Source organism: Antrostomus carolinensis, unplaced genomic scaffold, assembly GCF_000700745.2.
Source record: "Antrostomus carolinensis isolate BGI_N321 unplaced genomic scaffold, ASM70074v2 scaffold53893, whole genome shotgun sequence".
In the NCBI taxonomy this organism is placed as follows: Eukaryota; Metazoa; Chordata; class Aves; order Caprimulgiformes; family Caprimulgidae; genus Antrostomus; species Antrostomus carolinensis.
In genome coordinates, this window is record NW_010304133.1 from 6,626 (window position 1) to 33,637 (window position 27,012).

General features: G+C 36.5%; 1 protein-coding gene across 1 annotated transcript; it reads right to left on the reverse strand.

Moving 5' to 3' along the window:
• Positions 1-3,860: 3,860 nt before the first annotated feature.
• CUL4B (cullin 4B) lies at positions 3,861-26,870 on the reverse strand. Its single transcript, XM_010164322.2, has 20 exons — positions 26,138-26,870; positions 23,325-23,440; positions 18,564-18,667; positions 17,617-17,686; positions 17,062-17,135; positions 15,921-16,083; positions 15,731-15,820; positions 15,376-15,458; positions 14,174-14,241; positions 12,910-13,028; positions 11,922-12,114; positions 10,717-10,821; positions 10,303-10,413; positions 9,466-9,551; positions 8,527-8,634; positions 8,148-8,261; positions 7,082-7,187; positions 6,822-6,994; positions 6,133-6,285; positions 3,861-4,874 (listed from the first exon to the last, which is right to left on the reverse strand). Exons 1-20 carry the CDS (start codon positions 26,664-26,666, stop codon positions 4,779-4,781), a joined length of 2,661 nt encoding a protein of 886 aa, XP_010162624.1. The 5' UTR covers positions 26,667-26,870; the 3' UTR covers positions 3,861-4,778.
• Between the last annotated feature and the right edge of the window lie 142 nt (positions 26,871-27,012).

The window sequence follows — 27,012 nt, forward strand, 5'->3', positions numbered from 1 at the left end:
GCAAAGTTCAATGTCTGTCAGCCCCTCAAGTAAGTTTTGAGGTGTTCATTATCTAAATACCACAGCAGCCCTTGCCTCTTTAAGGGCGAGGGGGGGATAAATCCAATGCTACCATCTTAAATTTGATTTGGCATCAGTTTCTCTCAAAATCAGGAGAAAGTAGAGTAACATATACTGCACTTCATACAGTAACAGGAATCAAAAGTATTTACTGCTCTTTGGTATTTTTTTAAGAGTAGATGGAAGATCTATCAAATCTCAAAATAGCCATCTATTTCTGGAGGATTTTTTCTTCTTTTTTTAACACAACAAAATTCTGTAGGATTGCGGAGAACGTAGGAAGTGGGAAACGTTCTCTTTAAGGAGAAATTGTTAGTGGAAAAACCATCCCATGCATTTAGATGCCTCCAAGCTGCAACAGAGAAATAAAGTACATGAGCACTGTTAGTGGAAGAAGTTTACCACACCTGTTTAACACCACTGTGCACTAGGATCATGCTGTGATCACAGCAGTGCTGTGCGAGTTCAGACCCCTGCGGCACAGGCAAGCCTTCACCAGACATCAGTTTCAAGGATCAGCACTTTGTGACAGCTATCTCCCTTTCCAAACCACTCTTCCGGAGCTCAGAAAGTAAAATTAAAATATGTCATCTCCCCTCACTAAGTCCTCAGAGCACCTGCAGCAAGGCCAGACTGAGATACTTCTGACAAATTTTGTTCAGATTTAGTCCAGTGGTTCCAAATGGCTGAAGAAAAATTAAGAAATGGCCCAGTTTGCCATCATAAATAACAGAAGTTCCCCATCCAGTCCTGTCCTTTGTACTTGAATAAATGTACCAGAGCCATTAAAAAATTACTGGGAGACAACGAATAATTGTACAGCAGGAGAGCTGCCTGCTCTACTAGCAACAAGCCACCACCGTTTGGTATTTTGATGCAATTTCTGGCACTTTTACACATTCTAATCCCAATTCAGAGTTTACGAGGATGCTTATTTACTTCCCCTCCAATAACCTTGTAGAAGACTTAGTAGTAAAAAAAAAAATAATAAAAAAATTAAAAAAAATTCAGGAATGGAAGCAACTTAGAAAACTCAAGGGATTTTAATGACTGAATGAAGAAAGAACTACTTATTATTATATTTAAGTAGCAAACAAGTATTCTGCTATCAAAGCACAAGCTAAAGAATTTAAAGGAGCCACAAACATTAGTAAGCCCAACATACAGAACTTTGAGTAAGAAGGCATTTTACACACAAGAGTTTATCAACACAAAACTGTTTAATATTTATTAAATGACACAAAATACCTAGATAACAGACTCACTCTCTGAAAGGACATGTATTTACATTATTTACCAACTTAAGAAAGACTCTCTGTACCCATATCAGACTTATGAAACATAAAAAAGGTTTTGCTGCTTTTTGCATCGAAGGATGCAATGGTGATACATGCCCTGTTTGCAAGTCTGCATAAACTATAACTTTTTGATGCAGTGAAAAAGCACAATTTTATTTCTGGTAGCCGAGTGAAGAGGCTTCTGAAAAGCAACAGGGTTAGTTTTCTTCTCCCACTCCAGACATACTCTGAAGAACTGTTATACAAAAAGTATATTACATTTTTGAATGCTGCTGTACTCTTACGATTTTAGTGTAACGTTTCAAATAAAATATTTTCCCTACTATATGAAATCGCTAAAAAAGTGGTATTTGAACATTTCTTTAGATGCACTTTTTTTTTTTTTTTTTTTAGAAAAAGCATTAGGGTAAATGATGATATGTCTAAGGAAAAATGACAGACTGACCAAAAAAAAAAAAAAAAAAAAAAAAAAAAAAAGAAAAAAGAGCAGAGACCAAAAGATGAACAGCTACAGCAACTTAACAGTTTGCTAGGGTTCATTGGGGTTTTTTTAAATTTTTTTTTTTTTATTCATTAACTATTTACTTTGGCACCTTTGTGTAAACTATAGAACAAAACAACGTTTACAACACATTTGCAATTACAGCATTTAAACAAAATGGTCACTTTTTAAACCAGCCAAGACAAAAAAATAGTCCATTTATGGGTATAAAGATTAAAAAACCTAAAATATATATTTCTAAGAATAAACTGCAATTTCTTATGAACAAGGTGCTATAAACTGCATGCAAGAGTCAAGATTAAAAATGTGTGGCCAAACAGACAAGCTGTGTTATAGCCAGATGAACTGTGGTCCGAGCCCACGTTAATTTTTTTCTTACAGAGATATATATGGCTCAATAGGCAGGCACATGATCCCAGCAAGAATTGCAGACCTGTACGGCTGGACGATCTCTCTTGGCTGCAGCTTTGTCATTAACCAGGAATGAGTGAGACCTTAGCAGAAGAGATGAACAAGTTCTTGGGGAAAACCCATGAAGATACAAGAAGGAGAAGCCTTCTCCCCTCCCCTCTCCTCTCTAGGCCTAGCCAGGGTTCTCAAAGTCCATTCTTTGGGTTGCTTTAACTAGATTGCCACTTAGTGTCTGCCTCAGATTGTGGAATTCTGATGAGATTTGAGGACATTTTCTATATCATATTTTCTGCATTTAAGTTACTAAAATGGATGAGATAAAAATTAAATAAACCTTCAGACGTTTCCAGTTAGCTTGACTGAATGCAACACACTTGTCTAATGAGGGAGGATTTTACTAGAATAGGTATTTTAAACATGTAGTGGTATTAGATTTATATGCTACAACAGACTCAATGGGACCAGTTCAATACTGATATTCATCATCTCTCTCCCAAAGAGTTAAGTTTTAAGCTCCTTCTCCAAAACACCTTTTTAAAAGGAATCTTTTATTGGCTAAAGATACAAAACACATACGAGAAAAAAGGAACATTGAATGCAAAGTAGTTTTTTGGAGGGAGCATTCTTTCCTCCCCAGTGGATCTCTATTTGAGCTAATACTTAAAAGATTTGCAGGAGCAGTCTTCAAGGTTCTTACCAGATAACTCTACTGTTAGTATTTTTCTTACAGAGGCAAGGGTGGTCCTGGATGTTTACCAGTGGTTATGCTGCAATAGTGTCAAGGGATAAGTCAGATTTTCTGCAGACCACAGAGACCTGTGTGACAGTTAGTAGAGGGTGAAAGCAAATAATTTAGTAGGAGAAAAAAAACATCTGCTTCATCTGTCAGCTGAGGACTGCATATAAAAGAGCTTGAGAGAAAACACAGCTGGAGAAAGTACAGAATTAAGCAGGAGACCAAAAAAGCAGTAAGGATGGGATGTGTCAAATACAAAATACACACACGTACACACACTCTCCCTCTCTTGCACATGCACATCCCTGAATGGGGGATCACAGTGATAAAAGTTACAGATCATAGAGACCTAAGTTACACTGCCATTAAACAAAAGTAACAGCTTTCAAGAAATATCTGGTATTCCCCAGGACTATCAGTGCCTGAAAGAGGATGAGGTTTTTTCATTGTCCTCTGCAACACAGCTGATGTCTAAAGCCTGGCTGGGTAAGGAAGAACGATTATGTGGAGGAATTACCTTTTCTGCTGACACTATTTTTTTCACATATTCCTGGCACATGCTGCTATAGCAAGCAATAAAAAAAATGCATTTTGTTGAAACAAAGCTCTACATTCAAGTGACTTGTTCTCTCATGTCTTATAAAGATGCAAAGAATGCTCTCTGGTCATCTAAGAAAATATATTTCAGATGCCTTGTAGCAATACTTAACTTTCTATATGAGAGGTAGGCTTCTGGGTTCTAGGAGGCCTGCCACATCTAGGGCTGAGTTCTTAAAGCTTTAAGTTAAAGCAATCCAAAGCAGGGCAGTCTTAGAAGAGATGCCCTGTCTAAACCTTGAGGTTACTTCAAGTTTAGAACGTTGCAAAGCAAAACAAGTATTAAAATCCATTTGTAATTTTTGTTCTTACAGCTTTACCACAAGAACAGTGTGGCTTTTCATAGATACCTGTAAATAGATTTTCTTTTCTAGAGTATTGCTGCCAAGAGGTGAAGGCCTCCTACCCATGACTAGTAAAAACTGTCACTTTTTCCATTATGGCTGTTTTAGGCTTAAAATTCCCAAAGGTGAATGCTAAGTCTTATAGGCAAGCCATATAAATCTAATCTGAACTTGTTTTGTTGTAGCAGTTATTTAAGAATGGTGTTTGTATATACAGTATATATGCCCACACTGCAAACTTTATACATTGTTTTATATTGGTACCATTTTGTCTTAATTGAGACCAAGAATATTTTCCATTAGATCAGCAATAAGCATAGTTTGGCTTATTCCCCATTTTCCCTCCCTCAAGGGAAAAATCAAAGTGTGGGCATCAACCAAACCAATGGTATGTTGCTAACTGAAATGCATTCTGTACAGTAAAATAAAAGTTTGCATGCAGTTTAAGCATTTTAAAGGCTATTTTCTTATATTAATTAACCATCTGTTTCCATTTAAAGGTGTGAAAGACATCTGTCATATCAGGGGACTCCTCTTCAGAGCCAGAGACAAATGGAATCACAAAGACCAGGTACGTTCTTTCAGCTTTCTGCACATCTTACTAAATAACATGCAAAGAGTTCAACAGCATTCTTCTTAAAATGTAAATAGTACTCTTTAAATGGGCATGTTAACCACTGAAAGAAGTCCACTCTACTATACTTTGCCATTACACTGCTTTCATTCAATCATCGGTAGTATAAAAAGTCAATTAATAGGATCAACAGGCTAGTTTATCCACTGGCAACTGTGTATGACACCAAGTGTGCAGGAAAAAGGCCAACATATGTTTATGCAATATAGTTGTACTGATTCGGGTTTTCTTTATCTCTTTCCATGTAGTCCCTGTCAATTAAGGATTCTATTCTCTTCTTAAGGTCAGCAGGCTGTAAAATAAAGCAGATGTCACCATTATTACTTTGCAGTCAATGTTTCTCAGTTATTTCTTTCTACTTAAGCCAAATATCCATACTGTTTAAGACAGCTGAGGAAACAGAAATCACAGTTAAAAAAAATCCCTTAAAGCATCAAAGCTTCTAAAGTTTGCAATGTATAATTGACTGAAGAGAGTTACAAAATTAATTTGTCACTTGCAGCTAAGCATAGACTATTTAGAGCAGGGAAAAATATTTGTTGCTGTTTAAACTGAACTCTAAAGAGCTGCAATTCATGCATTACACCCCAAAGTGTTACTATTTCTGAATTTTACCTGGTAAAAAGATGGTACAAGTTTCATTTTATCTTGACATGAGTGAGTCTTGCAACAGCGCCCTATGATTTTGTTGGGTGAAGAACTTTATAAAAATGCCTCATGATAAAGAGTGAGGACAAGCACTGTTAAATTATCTGTTATAACCCTGCAAAGGCCAACTGCAGTTTATGCAATACTTGCAGGCCTGCAGGAACTTAACAAAGTAACAAAACAGAATGAGATGGCAGTATCTTTTATTCTACATTTCCACTGACAGAAAGCACTGTATATTTGAACTCAAACAGCTGCATCACTGTTTGTTTGAAAATACATTTTCATTAGTACATAGTAAGCTATTTATTTTATATTGCAACTGTGGGCTTCTTTAGCTTTGAAACATTCACCAATATCTAATTTTCATTCCATATATATATGTGTGTGTGTGTGTGTGTGTGTGTGTGTGTGTGTGTGTGTGTCTGTGTCTGTGTGTGTGCGTTTCTATATATTAACCAATATAATCTGTCTGGAAAAAACATTGTACATTTATCAGTTACTAATTTATTAAAAAGTATCAACCAAATTAAGAATAAAAACCAATTCTGCATTACTTATCTGAATAATTTTTCCCTTGTCCCCAATAACACATTTCCAGAACACTTAAATGCAGGAACAATGTACAAGGAGAGCTAGCTTCACAGTTACTGCTAACAGACTCCAGTTCTGAAAGCCTTTGGTAAGAGGTTTTATTAACTTACTAAAAACCTGAGGTAATATTCAGATAAATAAATGCAAGTGGCACTTAAAAAAATTCCTGAAAGTGAGTATTTGTCCTTTCTAATAGTAAAAAGATGCATTTTTTTTTTTTAGATAGAAGCATTGTTTAACTGAGGACAGGCCAGGGAACATAAAAATAAATAATAAACTTTTAGAAAAAGAAAAAATCAGTACTACACCTTTACTGGGAATTTCAGCTGGTTGTAGACCTCTGACACAAGCAGGTTGTGACTCAGTGTCTTGCGCATCTTCATGATTCGTACAATTGCAGCGTCAATCTGGTATTGCCGGTCCTGGAATACTCGCTCTGTAGTGCTTGCCTGTTCCTCTACCTGAAGGATCCATTTAGAAAAGTTTTAAAGAGAATACTAGAACTGTCAAAACAATTCTTTGTATCTCTAAGACAATTCTAAGACACCAAAAGGTCTGTTGTAAAACATCTGACATATATCTTTACAAATATGAAGACCAACTGTCTATTAAAAAACCCACTTGTACAAGGAATTAAAATCTTTGCACAGATTTTACACTGAATGGCCGTCAGCAAAAATTCACTGTGAACCTGTTTCTACGTTCACAAACCATTCCGTAAAGCTCCAAGGAATGATCAATGGTGAAAAGAACATTTAGTAATTGGAACTTCTCTTAAACAACCTTATGTAGGGGCATCTCACATCACTGGTGTTTAAGTCAGTATGAAAGCACACATTTACATCTGCATTGTTAGGTATGAGGCATCATCCAAATTATATGTGTAACTTTGTAGAAGTTATCAGCATGGATGTTACAACTGAGAGAAAAAAAGCTTGTAAATGGGCAGGCAACAAGATACTTAACTCTAAACCCCAGAGGATTAAAAAGAATATACCGTTTCTTTCATCTGAATTTGGTTGATCTTTATCCTGAAGAGTTTATGTCTGAAATCATCATTACATGTGAATTTATCACCATCTTCCACATCTTTGCCTTTGGGGCTTTTAGTCAGTACTCTGGCTTTGCCACAAGCCAGAGACTGAAGTGTCCTTCTCAGCTCTCCATCCTCTAAAGCAGAAACAAGTTGTTTAGGTTTTTTTTTTTTCTTTTTTTAATAAGAACACACTGAAATAGTCAGATGTTTTCAATACCAACCTATCCCAGTGGCTTGCTTTATCTCCTCTAAACTGAACTCCTCTCCTTCATTAAACATGAGCAGCACCAGTGTCTGGAACAAGGAGACCTGAAGTTCTTTTTTGCCCTGTCATAAGGGAAATTAACAGACATCACTAGGCTGGTTTTTTTTGTGTAGGTGGAGTTGGGGAGGAGGAACAAGTCTCTCTTGTATCAATTATTTCACTTACAGAATGTGATTGTTATTTTATTCCTTTGGTAATATAAAGGAATAAGCTACTGGTCACCTTATATTTACTATGAAATGCAGAATAAACTAGGGGTCAGAAGGTCAGATTATTATATTCGGTGACAAAATTCACCCAAAATATGCATCAACTTACTCAAGACAAATCTCAAAGGACTGAGTGCTTAAAATGACAATTTGAAAGACCTTTAAGTCAAAGGGTAACACAAACTTTAGTTTAGGAAACACAGTATTAGGAACTATAGGATCTTTGAAATAACCAAGTTTGGTAATGCTTGTTTTAACATTTTTCTGAAAAACAGAACTGGTAAGCATTCCTATTCCTTGAGAAATTTTCTTGAAATATATTTGTGCCCATGAAGAAATGCTGAAGGGGAATAATTGGAAGCCCTTTAAAAACAGTTGTATTTTTGTACAATCCAAAACTTTTATTTATTTCAGTAGTGAAAAGCTTACTGTAAAGATGCTTAAAGCTGTCAGATGAAGTCAGGTCACCTATGGAACATGGGCCCTTTTTTTCTCTCTCCTCAGTATAAAAATTAGTGCCATTTAAAAATATGGAATTAAACCCACTGTATATTTTCCCCAAGCAGTAGCCAACAATTTTTTTTTTTCCTTCACTGATACAGAAGTCAGATGCATCTTCTTAGACCTTAACATATTTATTTCAGAAACTACGAACTCTGGAAATGACAGCAAAAGGTCAAAAGTTAAAAGTAATTGCAAAAACAGTGCCAAGTTTTCCATCACAGCACAAAAAAGCTTCCTGAAACATCCCTAAGGTACAACCCTGACTTGGAATCAGCAAAGCAACAGGAATAAGAGAAACAATACACCTACCTCTTTAAATTCTGCTTTTAGTACACAGTGTCCTAGTGTTGACTGCCACTGAAGTTTCCTACCACTGTGTTTTCCTAAATAAAAGGTCTTGAAAATCTCCTGCAGTTTTACCATCTAAAAAAAGAAAAAACCCAAAACACTAAAACACAATTTCTACTTTAAAAGCATCCTTCCCTCCTCCACAATAAAATAAGCCTTAAATAAAGCCTTTGAAAGATGAAGGGAATTGCAAGAAAACAAAACAAATTTTATTTAAAAAAAGACACTTCTACATTTCTTTCTAGAGATTATATGCATAATTGAAACCAAGTTGCAGCTGATACCAGGATGCATTACTGACAGACTAGTACTTGGTAAAATATATACATAAGTTCATTACCTCTGGGGGCAAATGGACCTCCATAGGCACGTAGGTTGGCCAATAACCCATCGTCAGTATATTCACTGTTAGTTCAATGTTGCCAGGTACATTCTGATTTTGCATATACTGCAGGAAGAAACAAAGTAAATTGAAATAAAGCAATGTTTGTTAAAGCTATTTCAGGCAGAACTGAACAGTTACTTAGAAAAGGCATTATGAAAGCCCAGACGACAAGTGACCTTATGATGTCTTTACTACATAGACTGCAAGTAACATACAAGAAAATTAGGATAAGAAAAAGCACTTTTCTGAAGTTCTAACGGCACTTCCATACAGGAAGACAACAGCAAAAAAAGTGTTTTAGCAGGCTGATGTGAAGGTATACTTAATTACATGTGAATGGAGAAAAGAATGTTAAAATTTGCTTGTAATCAAAACATGACAGAACTGCCAGAACTAATGGGCAAAAACTTACAATCCAGTCCACCAGAATAAATAGCTAGAATGTATGTATTATAAGTTTATAATTCTTCGTTTACCACTGCAAGTGTGTTTGTAGGTTTGGGGGTTATTTTTGTTTGGTTAGTTTTTGTTTTTGTCTTTTTTTTTTTTTAAGAAGTTTCTTTCAGGTTTTTTGCTTTGTTGTTCAGAAAAACCATTAATAAATTCAGTAAAATTTTCAAAAGCACAGGCAGTACAGAATTAAGAAATAGATTCTGACTGTTTTCCCAGTTGGGCTTTTGTCCACTCCTTTTGAAAGCAATCACCTACAAAGTCCTTTTCTCTGTAAAGAAAGAACATTACAAACAATTGGAATAATTCAAAAGGAGATTAAATCAATTACAATAGAAATGTTCACAAGTGAAGACAGCCTGCACCTTCTTGTTAGGCTTTCTGAGGATGAATCATTCTAAAAGCAAGTAAGCGGAGGAGCCATGGCAGGCTTTCCTGCAGTACCTGTTTAAATTGTATCATTATGTCTTTCGAAAGCTCCATATCTTTAAACATTCCTTCAAGTTTGCTGGTGAAAGCAGCTCCACATTCTATAAAAGAGAAAATGTACATCTCAAAAATTTATCTTGCTTATTTTCAGCACCATAGAGTAATGATTCTAAATATCAGAATGTACTTTGAAGCAAGATGACATATATCAGCATATGTTCTTACATAAAGACCTGGATTCTAATTAAGATACAGAATAAGGTTATGAACAAGAAAGGGGAAAATGTTTTAATGTGGCAGCTACTTTGCAAACCAATTGTTTTTCCAAGTGGACATGACTGTTCATCCTTGGACTTCACTGGCAACCTGTCACTCAGATGACAATTCTAATCCCTATCAGCTGCCTGCCAAACTGTCTCTTGACAGTAGAACAAAATCAAGTCCTAGAAGTGTTAGTCTTACCACCCAAAGACTCCATCCTATGAAATAATGAAGAACAGACTAGAAGACTGCTAGCTAGCAGCTTCATGTATCAGACCCTATACAGAGTGAAGAACAAGCAGAAGTCATCCTCAAGTTCTCTGAGCACATCACTGATTGATTCAGCAGGGAACCTCAATGCTATCCCACAGGCCAAGATACACTGTGCACTTTAACCTCCTGTTCTTTATTTATTGCTGTTATAATTACAAAACTAAAAGCAAATGAGTCTCCTCAAAACCCACTAGTCATTCAAGACTTGCACACAGTGCTTTTGCCCTCATGTAAAGGGGAAATCCAAACAGCACCTCTGGGAAGGCTTATTAAAACTACTACTCTTAAAAGAAAACAAGCTCATAGACAGATATTTACCATGTTTGAGTTTGGAAAGCATAGATTTTTCAGCATCTACTGATGCACTCTTTCCAACTAATAGTCTCTTTGCTAGATCTTTTTTATAAAAGGCCTCAAAGACATCTTTTCCTGTAAGACATGAGATTTGACAGTGATCACAAATCATTGTTTTAAACAAACATTACATACAAGAGGTCCAGTTCAAAGCTCAGTAAAGCTAACAAGGGTCTTCACATTAAGATTTACACAGATTTTGAGTCATGTCTTGTATTGGCATTTTAACATGCAAACCAGTTAAACAGCACTACACCAGCAAACTGCATCTAAAGAGAATGAACACTTGAAAATGCAGACAGACTGCAAAAATTATTTCAAAGTACATTTATGTTACTGATTAAACAACTGTATCCCCACAAGAAAACCAGTACTTACCATATATGAATCTAAATATGATCATAATTTTATCCAGCATTTTTTCAAGTTCTTCATCAGTAGCTTCTTTATTGCCTGCACGAAGTTTTGAATCTACGTATTTAGCTAAAAGAGTGTTGAGGAATAAGTATTTTAGGATATGCTTAGTATCACAATGAAAAAATATTTTTTAAATTCTTTAAAAAAAATCTAATACTGTGAAATCTTTTGAAAACATAAAGGATCCTGAAATTACCTTCAAATCAGTTTCCTCACAGCTAGCTTGAAATATTTCCATAGAGGCTATAAAGTTATAAAAACATTATAGTCTAATATCTTTTCAGATAAAAAATGACTGCATCTTAACTTTATTAGCATGCGTAAAGTTAAAAAAATATTTTTGTGTATTTAAAAAAATTCTGGTCCATATTATGATCTCAAAATAAGAAGTCACTATTGCTATAGATTGATGTTGCTATAATAGCAAAAAGATCAGAAGAAAAATACGTAAACCTGTTATTTAAATGTGTTGACTATACTGCTGAATTTCTCTAGCAGATTACTGTTTGTTTTAATTTCAAATGGTATGGTAGGCACATTGCAGTTAGCGAATTAATTTTAAAAAAAGGAGGGCAGAAAGCATTACTCCACAAGCCTAAGAGCACAACAGATGGCAAAGCAGGTATTATTCACTGTGTGGGGAAATGATTAAGGTATTCAAAAGTGCAGAGAGCCAGGCTTGTAATGCACAAATTGTAAACAATGTTCTTTGCAAACGACAGAGGCTCTGTCCCCATGGCATGAGAGGTACAGCACATCCTCATCACTCTCCACTTTTACCTATTAAAGCACAGGTATCTATGTAGAGCCCCCAATAGCTCTGTGCACGTGTTGGTGGCACAGTTACGTAAGCTCCTGAAAAAGTCAAACTATTAGCAGTACTCTCACATCTGGACATCAGTCTGGAATGGCAAAGTTCTCATGTTCTTCACTTTTCTGTAGCCTAGCCAGTGAAATGATGAATAGAGCTTCTTCATCATGTTTAATACTATCCTATCAAAAATTCGCTTGCATAATAAGGCACAGCAGATCTCCAGTTTGACAATGCATTGTGTATAATGCCTTTTAACACACAATTCCATTATATCCCATCTGTAAGCTGCACCAGCAACTCCCTCTTGTTCCCAACCCAAATTCTCACATGGGAAGAAACTGAAGAAAAATACCTATGAGTTCAGCTGGCTTATTTGGTCTTTTGTTAATGAATGTTTCAAAGGCTTCTTTCATGGCATTTACAAACTTCTCATTCTTGAGAAAGCAAACATCAATAATATGGTCAACTTTGTCTTTAAAATCAAGTAGTTCTTGGACCATGGTTTTGTCTTTTTCTGGATTAATTACTATGGTGCTACCAAATGCCTGCAAAATAAAACATATCTTTCAATTAGCCTGGACAATGAACTTAAATGACAAGACTTCTAAAAGCTTAAGTTATCTTGCTTCTGGTATTCACATTAGTTCCATTAACACAATAAAGTAATAGCATTATGAGGTATTTAATATATAATCATTCCTAGACCTTGTTGATTCAAAAATCAATCTATGATTAAGTGAACAGACTCAGAACTTTTGTCTGAAGAAATAAATTTGGGCATAACAAAATTAATACACCCTTTTTAAACATCTACATCCTCAGGTTTTACATAGGTAAAGCTCCCACTAAACTTGGTTTTATCTGACAATACAATTTTGCCATTACAAAGCCTTCCTTCACAACCACCATACTTTGTGACAACATTTTAACTAGGTAATAAGATGAAACATCTTATGTGATATTCAAGTGCTTTTTGAACTTCAGTTGGTTGGTAACTTAAGCTACCACTCATTCTGACAAGAAATTTTAGAAGACAGAAATGTTCTGCCATTACCAAAATGTCTACTGGAGAAATATAATTGTCCCCTGCAACTAACTATAAGCAAGATAAAAACTCCAAATGTATCTGGAGTTCAATAATTCAACTGAACATTCAGTATTCTCTTTGACAGGGCTAGAACAGTTTCCTTCTAGTACATTTTCAAAAGCTGCTCATTACTTATAAGCAAGAAGTCTTTAATTCTTAGAAAAATGCAATAGTATAGAGATGATTCGAATATCTGTGTATAACCCCCTTTGACAAAATAGTGGTATCTGTTCCAGAGTTCTAAAAACAGCACCTTTATGTATTCAATCCAGTGTTGCAAGAGAACCTGCACTCCACCTCTCACACGACTGAACAACTGATACAGAAGAGACAAGTCTTGAATTCGATTTTCATCAAGAAGGTGATTTAAACCTGCAAATGAGAATTTCAATAGAAATTAAATCCAGAGTAATCCAAAGAAAGTGCAGCATATTATTACAGTAAGGCACATCTTCAAAGCTAGTTATTTTTTATCAAGCAATTAGTAGTGTTTGGGGTTTCTTGTTTGTTTGTTTATTTTGGGTTGGTTTAAGCTACTTAATTTAACAGTGAAATACAGAATGGCTACCTGAACTGGCTCAAACCTTAAAAACCTTGTTATTGCACTGGATATCTTAGGCTACAGGTACTTTACATAACACACTTATGACAGCACCTTCTGCTTTACTGTTCCCTAAGGATATGAAAAGTTTATGCTTTACTGATCTGTAGGAAAGGTTCCTTGACAAGACAGAGCTCTGAGTCTCAATTCCAGCTGTAAAATAAATTTTACAGATGTTTGAAGGCAAGCAGCTTCAAGAAATATCTTCACCTTTCACTTTTTAACTTTTTGTCAGAGAAGGCCCGATGCGCCACAGCAAGGTTCTAGGAAAGCAGATGGGTAAATACCGCAAACTTGATACTCCACTGAATAAAGAGCCTGTTACAGATGTGCAGGAGGATGCTCACATTACCTGTTTCATCCACAATCTGGCTAGTAAGGACCTGATAATTTTCTTTTATTATTCAACTCTTGCTGCACCCATATCTATTTCCAGACTATCCCTCAGATCAACAGAGGGTCACTTGACTCCACAGAGACTATTGCAGAACTGAGGCAATGCACTTCATTGCTCAAATTGCACTGAATTTTTAAAACAAGTTGCTTTCTGTGAGCAGCAAGGCATCAACGTTTCCCCTTTCTGGTACAGCCATAATTTGAAGGCTCCTCCTTTAATTCTGAGTCTTCAAAATGCTATTTAACACACTGAACTCAAAAGCCCCCTATTCTCATTTTCCTTTTGCTTTGCTGTGTATCTGCAGACAGCATTGCATCCCCTTAGCTCTGACAAGGAGATTGGTACTTCCCTTTTGCAAAATGGTCAATGCTATTGCATGAACTGAGTAGCAAAGGGCGTTAAAGAATGATGTAGTGTGTGTCCTCCCCCAGCACCTGAATCTGTCACTTTCTTTTTCATACAGGAATTGAAAGCCCCGAAGCAGTAATTAGAGACATTTTTATAAAGAAGAAAGATTACCTTTCTGAAGAATGGCAGTTAAATGTTCACCTAGAAGTTGCTTTTCTACAGTAGCAATTAGTGGCTTCCTATAGAAAAAACGTTTAGAATTACTTTTCCTTTTTCCATCATTGACAGTTTTAAATTATTTTTTTGAGATTATGTTAACTACACTTGTCATTGGGAGTGCTCTAATTATCTGTGGCCAAGGACCTAAAACAATTATACACATATTTATCCTTTTTCCTCCCCAGTAAGCAATCTTTTTTTTCTGTTTGCTGACTGAGGATTGAATTCACACAATAAGCCTATTGTACATGACCTCTAGGCAGCTGGACAACAATTCCATCAGTGAAGAAATTGGGCAAAAGTTTGTCAAAGAATATACTGCCTCCTGCTTTGTGGGAGGAGATTCATGTCTTGGGAGACAAACCAAGGACAAGAAAAAACACACCTCACGAGTCAAGAGGTATTAAAACTAAATAGGGAGTTGGCCACTAATAATGGTGTGGAAGAAGGAAGCCACTAAACAAGCTAAATGTTTTTAACAGCTGAAGGAAGAAGGAAATAAAAATGTATGATGGTAGCAATAAAACACCTTCCTCTCAGAGAGATCCTCTGTATCTGCTCTTTAAGAAGCTGCTACCACTTGCTTGAAGAGTTTTGTTATATTAGTGACCTACATTTTCTCTCAGACATGACAGCTATGGCTTTATGTTAGGAGAACATTTCTCCTGTCCTACCAATCATGACCTCCACTTGACACTATTTGAGAAAATCCTGCCTCCTAACTAGAAGAGACTGAAGAATGACATTATTTGATAATTTTCCAGACTCCATAAGGAATATGCAAATATTTTAATGTAAATATTCAGAGCGTTTAGCCTGAGAATTCTCTGTCCTGGGTCTATCCTTTTCAGGTAGGACAAAAGCTCATTAATTGCATTTCAGCAAGAAAGAGACATTTGGACTGGCGGTGGCAGCCTATTTTTCTCCAACCAAATGCCCAATAACATTTATGTCAAAATAACTAGTGGCTTAGAAGAAAGGGATTATTAGCTGTGTGAGCCAAGACAGTGCTTCACTGCAAACAAGGCATTGTGGGAAGTGAGAAGCATCTGATGGTCAGTCAATAACTGAAATAAACTGTAGCTATTAGATGGCTCTCAACAGAAGACGAGCCAAACAGCTAACAATACCAAGCAAAGAGAGATTGCACTTACTGTGTGCTCTGATCTAAATAAGTGATTATCCTGTCTGCTTCTTCTTCCAAGCGCTTGTTGACATGGTGAAGATATTCTGGAACCTGAAAATGCCAGAGTAGTTTTGTATGTTTTAAAAAAATCAAGATGGTGGTGGGGAAAGACAGCGCTGGTCTGACAGCAGCAGCTCCAGTTTTAAGCAGAAACTGTCAGCACTGTGACTGAAGGCAACTGCATGTGAATTTGCTTTTCGGTACTATAAAACATAAAGGTTACATTACTGCCCTGTATGCTGGCTGAGGCAGCAGAAAAGCTCCTCTCCCTGAGAAATGCTTTGTCATGAGACATAACAAATATTGTTAAACATTCAAAATACCTCTCGTTCCTGCATAAGCCTCTGTCCCTCTGCTGCATACAGGCGGTTAGTCTCTTCCAAGAATCTATGTTCGAAAGAGTCTTGATAAATCTAGGGAAAAAACATGATAGCAATCCAGGGTAAAGCTTACTGAGCACTAAATAAGAATCAGAGCTATTTATTGGTTTAAAGGCGAAACAAGTTTACTCACCTGCAAGTCAGAAAGCATGCTTAGAAGGCTTCGCAATAAACTCCTATCAATAGCCTCACCATTTCTTTCCCTCTCAATCAGCAGAAGGATGCCATCAATAGTTTTGTTCTGAACCTTCTGATCGCTGATTATGTGAGTTCTGAACAATTCTAGCCCCATATCCCTAAAAAGAAAATAAAGACTGTTCAAGAAATTGAATAAATTGCATAAGAATCAACCTCAAATATTCTCTACTAATAAAATTTGATCTACATCAAACAGAGGGGACAATACTAGCATTCTTCAAATTCCTCATTCCTCTGCCCCCTAATCACTCAAGATGAACAAACACATCAACACTAAAATAAGCCATGACAAAGCATCAACAATAAGCTACAGATTTTAAAAGACCAAAGCACAGATACTTTTTCCTAAATAACCACCTAACTTTTGCAGCATCTTTTATTTTTCACTTGGTTGGTAGGGTGATGGAAACTGAATGAACAGCAGCCTTTAACAAGAAAAGGATAATAGTCATCCTGGTCCCTATTCCATAGTTAAACTGTTGGACAATATTCCTTTTTGTCCATCACTTTTTAATCTAATTCCTAGGCAGAGCTTAGAACTCAGTGATGTGAAAGACAAAGATCTTTGCTTTGGTCATCTCAGTTAAAACCTTCCATGAATTTGAAACTGTGGGTCTGGGCACTTCTGGGAAAAGGTAACACTCCTTCACTCTCTGGCAAAGTAATTCAGGTAACGCCAAAGGCACTGGAGGGCATTTGCTAATTATCAGAATATTAAGGGAGAAGGAAAGACTGAAATTCAAAAGAGAGTAACTTGCTTTTATTTTAGGTAACTTTTTCCTTCAAAAATACTTTCAGAACTTTGAATACTACACACGTTAAAGCCAGTAACTGGGTAACCCAAACCCTCACACTTCAGTTGTTGAACAAGCCCTTTCCTTTCACTGTGTAAACTGAAGGCCGATATCTACTTAGCTGAGATTTGTGAAGTCTCCCCTTGCAACAAGCATGTATGCTTTAACTATCTAATTTACAGGTCACTATAAAGTTTACATTAAAAAAACCCCTGAAAATCAGCAAGATATATGTGATAATTTAAATATACCCCCCAATAATTTTATTCTTTGTGCCCTTACCAAATAGATGGCAGCATTGAATTCTGAAGTACGTAAGTTCGATCCAAGAACAAAAAGATACTTCTAATCATAATCTGTTATGAGAAGGAATAAAAAAGCCACAATCATTTTACCCTTGAAATTGAAGAGCAACACAAATCAACAACAAAATAGTCCCACTGACAGGTTTCAGGCAGTGCTGTCTTAGACAGCGTTGATTTGTTTAAACTATTCTGCCAATCTCAGCGAGATGATCAATGTGACATTTAGCATCTTTCTGTATAAAAGAATAGGTCCTTTCATAATAGGTATAAAAAGAGAAATGTTTGCCTAGAAACAACAGTTGGGAGTGCGTGTGCACGTGTGTGTCCAAGAACGGACCAATGTGTCAAGAAACACACCACAGACAAGTATTTTCAAGGCTCAATTTCTAACAAACTAGATACAGTTGTACTTCACAAAGAAGCCTCATATAAATTTAAAACAACATTTCAGAAGCACAGTATGTTTGTAAACGAATAAGCAAAATATAGGCTGACTAGGCAACTGGTTTTCTTTAAAAGATAAAAAACTTACCATTTGTCTGCAGTGATCTTGCCAACATTTGTCTATTTTCTTTAGAAAAAGGACACTATCCAATGAATCCATGAAAAAATCATTAAGAAAATTATGATTAATAGGCAGTGTTAGCAATGAAATGAAACATTATTTTTTTTAAAGACACTTAACAGAGTACAACAAACACCTAAGCCTGAAAAGAACCAGTTAACTTCTTGCAACATGTTTATTTTTATTTTCAATGAGTCCTTGTGTTAATAATGAGAAATAAAAATTATTTGAATGATTAAAATAAAATCATCTAAATATTTTTGAATGTTTTGTCTAATCCCCCATCCTTGGGGAGTGGAACAAACATCCATATCCCCAAACCTCAAAACCCAACAATCCACAATACATGTAAGAGCCCACCACTACACAGATACTGTTATTTCAGCCCATGTTAAGAGATAACCTTAAGAGCTAGTTAGTTCTGATACTATTTAATATCCACTTAACAGGATCTCAATCTGCTGCAACTCAAAAGTTTTGAAAATAAAATATTTTGGTCCTTGGAACCACTAACATTGTATGCTACCAGACCACTAGCACAAGAACTACTCGTTGGAAGACTTTTCTGTTTACCTGGGCACAGCAAGATCGGCATATAAAAAAGCCTGAAGTGATACAGACAATACAGGCTTTTTAAGCCTTGCTGGAAGTCTAATATGAGCTTCTGTAAGATGTCAAAGTGTTTCATAAACACCAATGAAACTTTCTCAGAAACTTTTCAAATGGTTACAGACATAAAGGAACTAGTAGTGTTCTCTGAGGTCCCACAAAAGAAACGAAAACAGACCCAATTATGCAAAAACTAGGATTTCAGATTAACATGGCCTACTGTCATGAACTAGTCAAAGAAATCCATCACCCCATCCTGGCAGGTAAAAACGTTTTGGCTTGTCAACAGCTAAAAAAAAGGATATTCTCTGAACTGGTGAATTTGTGCTTTAATGTGGTCTTCACAGATCTGTCTCAACTGTTTGTACAAGTTTGCAGAAATCTTGTAGGAGCAGAGATTTTCAACAGCCTGAAGTAAAGAGAAACAGATACTAAGAAATTTGTTATCTTCTTATATATGAGGGAAAAAAACCAACCCAAACCAACCATGGAATTCTTGTGCTTCTCACTCAAAAATCTACCAGCTTTTAATTGTAACATAGGTAACATCTGCAGGTGAAACACAGAGAGACATGGCAATATATATGGCACTGTCATGGCAATGAGACAAAGGAAGGCCATGCCCTGAACAGCTTACAGTTTATTAATTTTAGTTGGAGTATCAATATCTTGTATGGAACTGCAGCACTTGCATCTCTTAGAACGAGGAAGTTGGTTTAATACGTTCCAGCAGCTTGCTGGGTTTCATACTTTAAAGCAGACACTTAAGGTCTTAATTTTATTAACTGCTGTGCTCTGCAAGTCACGCTAGTATTAGCGGAAAAGCACAACACGTGTTATTTCCTTTTGCAGCCCTTTCCTTGATTAAGCTTCCCTCATCCCCAAAAGTACAGACATATACATATTTTATACAGGTATATCTGCATCCATCAACCCCTTGCCTGAATAACTTTAGTTATAAAGCTGAACAATTTTTAGCACTATGACAAATCTCAGATTTCTTGATCACAAGCAAGTATTAGAAGAATTGTTGCTGTGCTTCACAGTGAGAAGCAAAAGAAGTTTAATAGGGACATGTCTTGAAAACTGATCAAGCAAACAAGCATTCTTAAGTCCCTAAGTGTAACTCAAAACTTTTTCAAAAGTCATACCAATTGCCCAGATTTGGAAAGCAACTGAGCAACTTTAACTCTTTGTGGACAACTGGTGAAAGACATAATATGTAAATATTCTGTGAAACATCCGTAGAAGCTGAAGAACAGAGACGTGTATGATTTTCAACTAACACCCCTTGATTTTTTTAATGGAAATTTTTTTTTAATGGAAAAAGCTTCAGTTGCCAATACAACTAACTCATAGGAAAAAAAGGACTGGAAGATCACGTTTGTTCCCCAGCAACTGCAGGCAATCATGCAGGGACAGCGCAGTTCAGAAGTATACAGAGCAGATTACTCCATTACACTGAAGTTCCCCAGAATATTTCCTAACAGTCCAAATAGAAGCCAACAGCAAACAGTAAGCAGCCACCACTAAAAGCACAGCAACGATCAAAACAGCTAAACAAGGAGTTCCTCAGTTTATCTGAGAACATCAACAGTAATCATTCTCAGCATCAACAGCAAGCAACTTCTAGAGCAAGGGCACTGCAGTTAATACTGGCTCTAGGACATAGAGGAGTTAAAAAAACCCCCAAAACCACAAAAACCAAAACCCCACAACAAAACCATCCCACACAACAATGACAACAAAAGAAAACCAAACCTTCATAAGCTTACTGTCTGAAACAAACAGGCATAGCAAGAGAGTGAGTGTGCCAATTAAAACTAAAACAGGTCTGAATGATTATTAGGAAAGTCAGAATTATCACTGAAGTGTACAGATTCATATTTGGAAATAGCAACAAATTCAACTCTCAGCGTTAATGCTAAAGAAACCCCAAACAAATACAATGATGCGATAGGAAAATTTATTCTACATTTCACCATTCAGAGTAGGTTATGGCCACTGCTCAACTCTATTCTGCTATTGTACCCAGAGGGTCAGGCCCTAAATGAAACAGCAGCAGAACAGGAAATAACTGCTACTTTGATTTCAGAAGCAAAAGGGGAATGAAAACACTAAGCTTGAAGAGCCTGGTTAGACTTTCAGCAAGTGCAATAAATGGGCTCCTTCTTTTCCCTCGCTTTGAAGCCAGCTGAGAGCTGGGAAGATGAATGTTTTAGATAGAACTTGCTGGTCACCTACATAACGACAGTCAGTCTCACTTCTATCTGCCAGCCTAGGGAGCTGTGGTCATTTGGTTGTACTTCTGGTCAGCTCATCCATCTCAGCTACCAACATTTTCATAACTGCTGTCTATCAAAACAAGTACTATTTAGGCTGCTGCAGATCCTTAAAAGAATTAGCCTCTGCACTGCAGATGGACAAATGCATACCACTAACTCTTTGTGAAATAAGTTAATATAAACTTATTTTTATGTAGTGTTCATATGAAGCTGGGCTTCTGCATTTGTGTATCAGAAATTCCCAAGCGTTCAACACATCAAGTGCAAAACTTCTGCATCTTCATTTGTAACATATGTTACAGAAATGTCAGAATTTTACTTCATGAATTCTGCTCAATGGAACTTTCTAAGCACACAAATACAAACCCTTTTACTGAGATTTGCTCTGTGGAGCATAACACCACTACTGCAATATTATGCTTTGCAAATTTAATTACTGGTGTTACACAACAATAATTTTAATGTATCAAAAATTCCCAACAGCTTTAGGGGCTCTAGTTCACAAAATTATCTTGTTCTAAATTTGTGGAATAAAGCTTTCTGATCAGGGAACCTGTACCCTGAAGATGGTCAGAACATCTGAAGGTGAAGTGTCCTATTTCCTTTGTGAAACAAGTTCTGGGTTTTTTTTTGTGGGGTTTTTGTTTTTTATATTTATTTATTTAATTAATTAATTAATTAATTGCAGCATCCACATCTGGGTTTGTGTCCCGGGGAAAAATAGAAAAAAGAACTGAACACAGCTCTGATGAGAGAAAAATCAGAACTTTCTAGAAGTACTTAACTCTGTGCTTGATTAAACAAGAATTTAACTAAGTATCTGGTAGCAGAGATTTAGATCTCTATTCTGGTAATAACATAAGGAAAATTATTCTAATAAAGAAGCTTTCAATTCTCTAGCACTCCAGCTTCTCAAAGGTGTGTGTCATTTCTCTTGCTGGGGGAGAACAAAGCAAGCATGAAGCTAGCTAGCGTCCCCCAAAGAAACAAAATGTTTGCTCAGTGGGATTTTCCAACACAGACAAGAGATAAACCAAACTCAAGAAGTTTAACTCCGTTAAACAAAATATCTTATTTTGAGGTGTGTGGCAGAACTTATGCAGACTTTTGCAGTTCCCCTCTATGCTTGGCTAATGGTGTCTGCCAAGGCATATTTGCATCAGATCCTTTTACCAAACAGCTGTTCAGAAATTACATTAGTTAGCATTTAAAACCACTACTGATTCCTATTACTATTTTTAAATGAAGACATTTATTTTTAGATTTATTAAAAAAAAGAAAAAATTTCATACTTGATTGCACTCTATTTCATTGAAAAGTATCTAAGTTATTACAGTGTTTAAACTGAGATTTAAAAAGCATATTTTTGGGTTTTCTGGGCACAAGAAATATTAAATTAAGCCTGTACTAAAAGTAAGCAGAAATGTAAGTGGTAACTGTGAAGCAGAAAGAAGGCTTTGAATAGAATTTTGTATTTTTAAAGAATTTTGGATATCCTTCAAGTATTTAATTAACAGTTATTTGCTCTATTGTTCAGTCTAGAGTAAGCAATTTACAATACCAGCCAATACAGTGGGTTGTAATTTGTTACTAGTTTCACCAGGTTTTTCAAAAGTAACCATACTATATATTATCTTGACAAACTGTTAAAAAAAAGCTATTTTTAGATTAATTTAATATTATAAAAGACTATAATGAGCTTTAAAACACACTGGACTGAGGAACTTGGCCCATGAGGTTCTTGGTTCCATGAGGAATGGCAATTTATCCTTCTCTAAATCTGTCCCCAAGCCTTGTGCTAACAGGATTTTTCTCCCCAGCTTTCCACAGAAATCAGTCACATCCAAATGCAACTTTTATTAAAAAGCAGAGGGCAGGGGGAAAAGACATTAAAACCAGATGGAAAGAAGGCTACATACCCACAGAGGAACAAATCAAACAACTAACCAGGTAATAAAGGCTTTAAAAGTAGAGTAAAAAGTGCTTCTTAATACCTAGCTAAAGCAGTACTGTTGCTAGGCTGCTGAAACCACAAGTACCACCATGTTAGTGGGGGAAAAGGTGAGGAGGGGAAGAAAACACACTCAGCTGAAAAAGGAGAAGTGGAGTTTATAAAAAAGTTCGGAAATGCAGTTCAAGTCTGATCACTTCCTAAAACATTTAGGGCAAAACAATCACAGCTGTTGCTGGAAATAAATTTTGATTCTCAGTTGTTAGAACAGACAGAATGCTGAATGATAAAAAATTATAATCAAACCAAAAGAATACAATTAATGCAGAAAAAGTGTATTCTACTTACTTCTAAGAAGTCAAATAAAAAGTTTCAGTTTTTAAATTATTTATGACCCTCAATCATGAACAGATACTGTCTTCAGAAAAAGGATTATATTTAATATAAATTGTCTTTTTCTTACCTTAACACCAATGTTTTAGGATTTCACATTTCTCCTTTAGCAGCTACACACTATAAACCCCAAAGCAGTAAAAGGAATATAGCTCCTTGCCTTATTTAATTCTTGTCAACTATTGCAAGGGAAACCATACCTTGGATTATATTGTGGCAAGTAAAAAGATGTCAGAGTTCAATGTTAGGCCTTGTGAAATTTTAACTGATGATTTTAAAATCTGATAAACTACTCAATGAAAAGTTTTTCAACAACAAAATCACCTATCAAGCAAAATGTCATACTCTTACCACTGTATACGAAAAGTGCTTTAAGCAAAAAAATCCAATGACAACACAAAAAACCCTACTCCATTGCTTTTGCTTGCAGGGCTTACCTGATAGAGCTCCTCTAAATTGTACTTAATTGAAGTACTGTTCTGGATAGCTTCTACAGCTTCTTTCAGTTTTTGCCATGTTTCATCTGTGTAGTTTTCAGGCAATTTGGGTTTATCTTTAAAAGAAATTATACAGAGTTTGAGCAAGTATTTAGAAAAAGTAGAATATTTTACCTTTTACAGAAATGAAAAATGTAGTTTTGAGATGAAAGAGGTATGGGCTGATGCTCTAGATTTTAATTGATACTTGTATGAAAAGAAAGCATCAGTGTAAAAGCAGCACCTTCCTTACATTTGAAATAGTAATGCATTGTAAAAATTCAGCTCTGCTTTTCACATACACATCACAGCATCAGTAACCTAAACACTATGTGTGATTTATAAAAATCACAATACTGTGTTTGAGCAGCTCAAGAAGGGATAAAAGGCTAAAAACCAGCAAGAATGATCTACATCTTCATTACACTCTTGTTCACTACCTGGACAGCACAACTAAAAAGTGAACAGAAAAGCCAAAAATGATGGATTAAAAGATACAGAGTTGTGTACAGCTTATTTTTTTTTTAATTTACTGATCATTAATTCTACTCAGTACTAACAGTCGGAAAGAAACCCTCAAGAAACATGCATGGAAACACTGTAATTATAATACAGGCTTTAAGGTCGCAAGGAAAACCTTACTATTCTAAAACAACCCACTCACGTCTCTCTTGGGTTTGGCCAGAGGATGTTTGTTGGTTAAACCCTCTTTTAAGGTTCAAACAGCTTGAGCTTTGCAGATTTGATTCTGTTATTTTTTTCAGCCTCTTCTTCTAGAGATACCCCTGCTATGCAGTGTCTTCTACAAGACTGAAGCGTTCACAACAGACTAAGAGAGATTCCCCAAGTCACATCCTCAGAATTCCAGGACTGTTTTAAAATTCTACGTGTTCTCATGACTAGCTAAAATGACCATCTGTGTTCTAATAAACACGTTCCCAAGCAGAGAAGGAAGGAGGAGAAAATTTAGGGAGGAAGTCACATGCACATCCATGGCACCAACAGGTGAAATTGGACTAGAGTTTATACTCTATGAAAACTGACTTTTACATACTTAAAGGTAAAAAACAAATTGTAAAGCTTTGATTTCTCTAGAAATAACAAAGAGAGAGAAGTAATTGTTTGGTCCTCCCAAGCATTTCCTCACAATATTGGCAATATCTCAAGAATCTAGAGAGACAACTAACTACAAGTGAGACTCGCCTACTTTCACTAGCAACTAACAAGTAAGCTACTCAGCAGCAAGTACCAAGATTCTGGATTTTTGGAAGTTATTTAAGTTGTAAAGGATGTTACTGCTAACACACTAAAATAAAGACAATAATCTGGAGATTATTATTCAGTTTAGCATCTGAGAGCAAACAAAAAGCAAAGCTGGCAGATTCTTGAGACATCCTTTTTAAGCAATTCAAACGCCAGCTCATAAGCAATGATGATCACAGCACCATGCAATCCATGACATCTAACAAATATTTAAAACATGAAAAGTTAAAAGACTTCCCTTAAAGATAACAGTGTACAAGCAACAGAAGAGTGGCATTTATTTCCCACTATCATGCGTCACAAGTATGAATTTTAAAATAATCAAATTAAATGGTGATGGCATGAGGGGTGGAGAACATTTTGGAGAATTAGGAGGATCTCAAAGCAAGAAGTTACACTGTGATCATGACTTGCTGTAAAACACTGCTGCAGGTAAAATAATCCTAATGCTTACCTCTGCAATATCTCTACACAACATTTGTATCAACTCCATATTTAGAAATTAATTTTAATGTCAGTAATATATTTTACTCCCCAAACACATGGGGGGAAAAGAAAAACAGCCCCAAAAGCTATGGGACTATTTTAGAAGATAGCAAGAGGCATGAAATAAAAAAAGCCCAAGATTTTCCCATCTTCACAGGGGAAAAAAAAAAGATAGATTTTAGCTAAGCTTTCTGCCTACATTTATTTTTATTTTTGCTTATTAGAAAATGAAGCAGCATCACAGCAGAAAAGTTTCATTTCTCTGCTTCAGTTGGTCTCTAGCAACAACACTTGAGAATTCAAAACACATCTTTTGAGAGAGAATTTATAAAATAATATAAGCTTGTAAAGTGAGGTTATGGTAAGACACAGAAAAAGACATTGAAGAGTTAAATAATAAAAATTACAGCAAGGATATTGCAAGGAAAACACTCAGCAAAAATCTGAACTACCTACTTTAAAGGCAAGTGGGGAAACCAGAAAGGAAATCCGCCATAATAGCCTGATAATCACCTTAGTTTCAACATTTAAACCTAAGCACAAGCAGATTAACCTATAAACAGACAAGATGGACAGAGCAAGACATACAGATTCAGGCCCAATTTAAAGAAACACACACTGTGCAAAGACTTATCATAAACTGGGCTAAAATACATACTAAGCCCTGAATAAGGATTACTAGAAAAGGGAAATCAAACATTAAAAGTTTGAAGAAGGCGATTGTACAGAGTTACGTAGTAAAACCTTTCACCTAACACACAGGTTAAGGTCTTCTCAGCAGAGTGAGAAGAGTCTGAAAAACAATCCCAGGCAGTGAGGTGTAGCTCAGGACGTGAACATGACTGGGCAAATACGCACCATAAAACATTATTCCCCCTTTCCATAAGTATAGGAACGTTCACCACAGAAAAGCACTTCCTGTAAAACCTGGAGCTCTCTGAAAGCCAACCGGTTTTCAGAGCAAAAACAAAACACAAAGTTGAGCACCAGCTCCCCATAGGTTGTGACAAATTAGGGCCTGTTACCTTTAAAGTTCTTGATCACTAGTTTCTTAGCAGAGCCAGGTTTACTGTTGGCGAAACTGGAAACAGTAGAGGAGGCAGCTTTGGTCAGGCCATTTGCATGGTGCCCCACAGCCACTGATGAAATTAAAAGGCTTTTATTTTTGAGCTGTTGTTGGTGCTGCTGTTGAGAAGAGGCAGCAGGAGAGGAGGAGGAAGAAGACTCTTCAGCCATCTTCACATCGAGTCCAATAAAATCCACGGAGTCCTCAAAGCGCAGCTTCTTCTGGAGGTGATGGTTGGAGGAGGCAACCCCTGAGGAGGAGCACGAGGAGGTGGTGATGACAGAGGAAGATGATGAGGTGTTTTTGGAAGGAGAAGAGGCGCAGGAAGAAATGGAATCAAAGTCTTCTCTTTCAGAATTGCTGTTGCTGCTGTTATTTAACTTTCTCTTCTTGCAGGAGGAGCTGCTGCTGGTATTACCATCAGTGGCAGGTCTGACCTCCTGGGCTGCAGCTGGGGGGTTGGGGGAAGAGAAACCTGTGGGAAACATGAACACACAGAAGTGAACAGGCTGAGGGGCATCAAATCCTTGTGGTGTGACAGAGCAAGAGAGAGTTTTAGAGTCAGTCTCTGTTCGGTGTCTCTCGAGGGGGGTCTTTCAACTCCTCTCTCTCATCAGTGGAGTACTTCCGTATTCCCTCTCCTTCGCTTTCTTCTTCCTCGGAGGAATCACTTTAGCTCCTCTCTTCCCCTTGGCTTTATTGTTTCTTCTCGTAGTTTGTCTCTGCTTTCCTGCTTTCACTCGTCTCCCAGCAGAGCGTCTCCGTTCCTGCCTCTCGCCACCCACCAGTTTCTTTCAATTCTTCTCTCCGACACCAGTATTTCCCCGCGGCTGC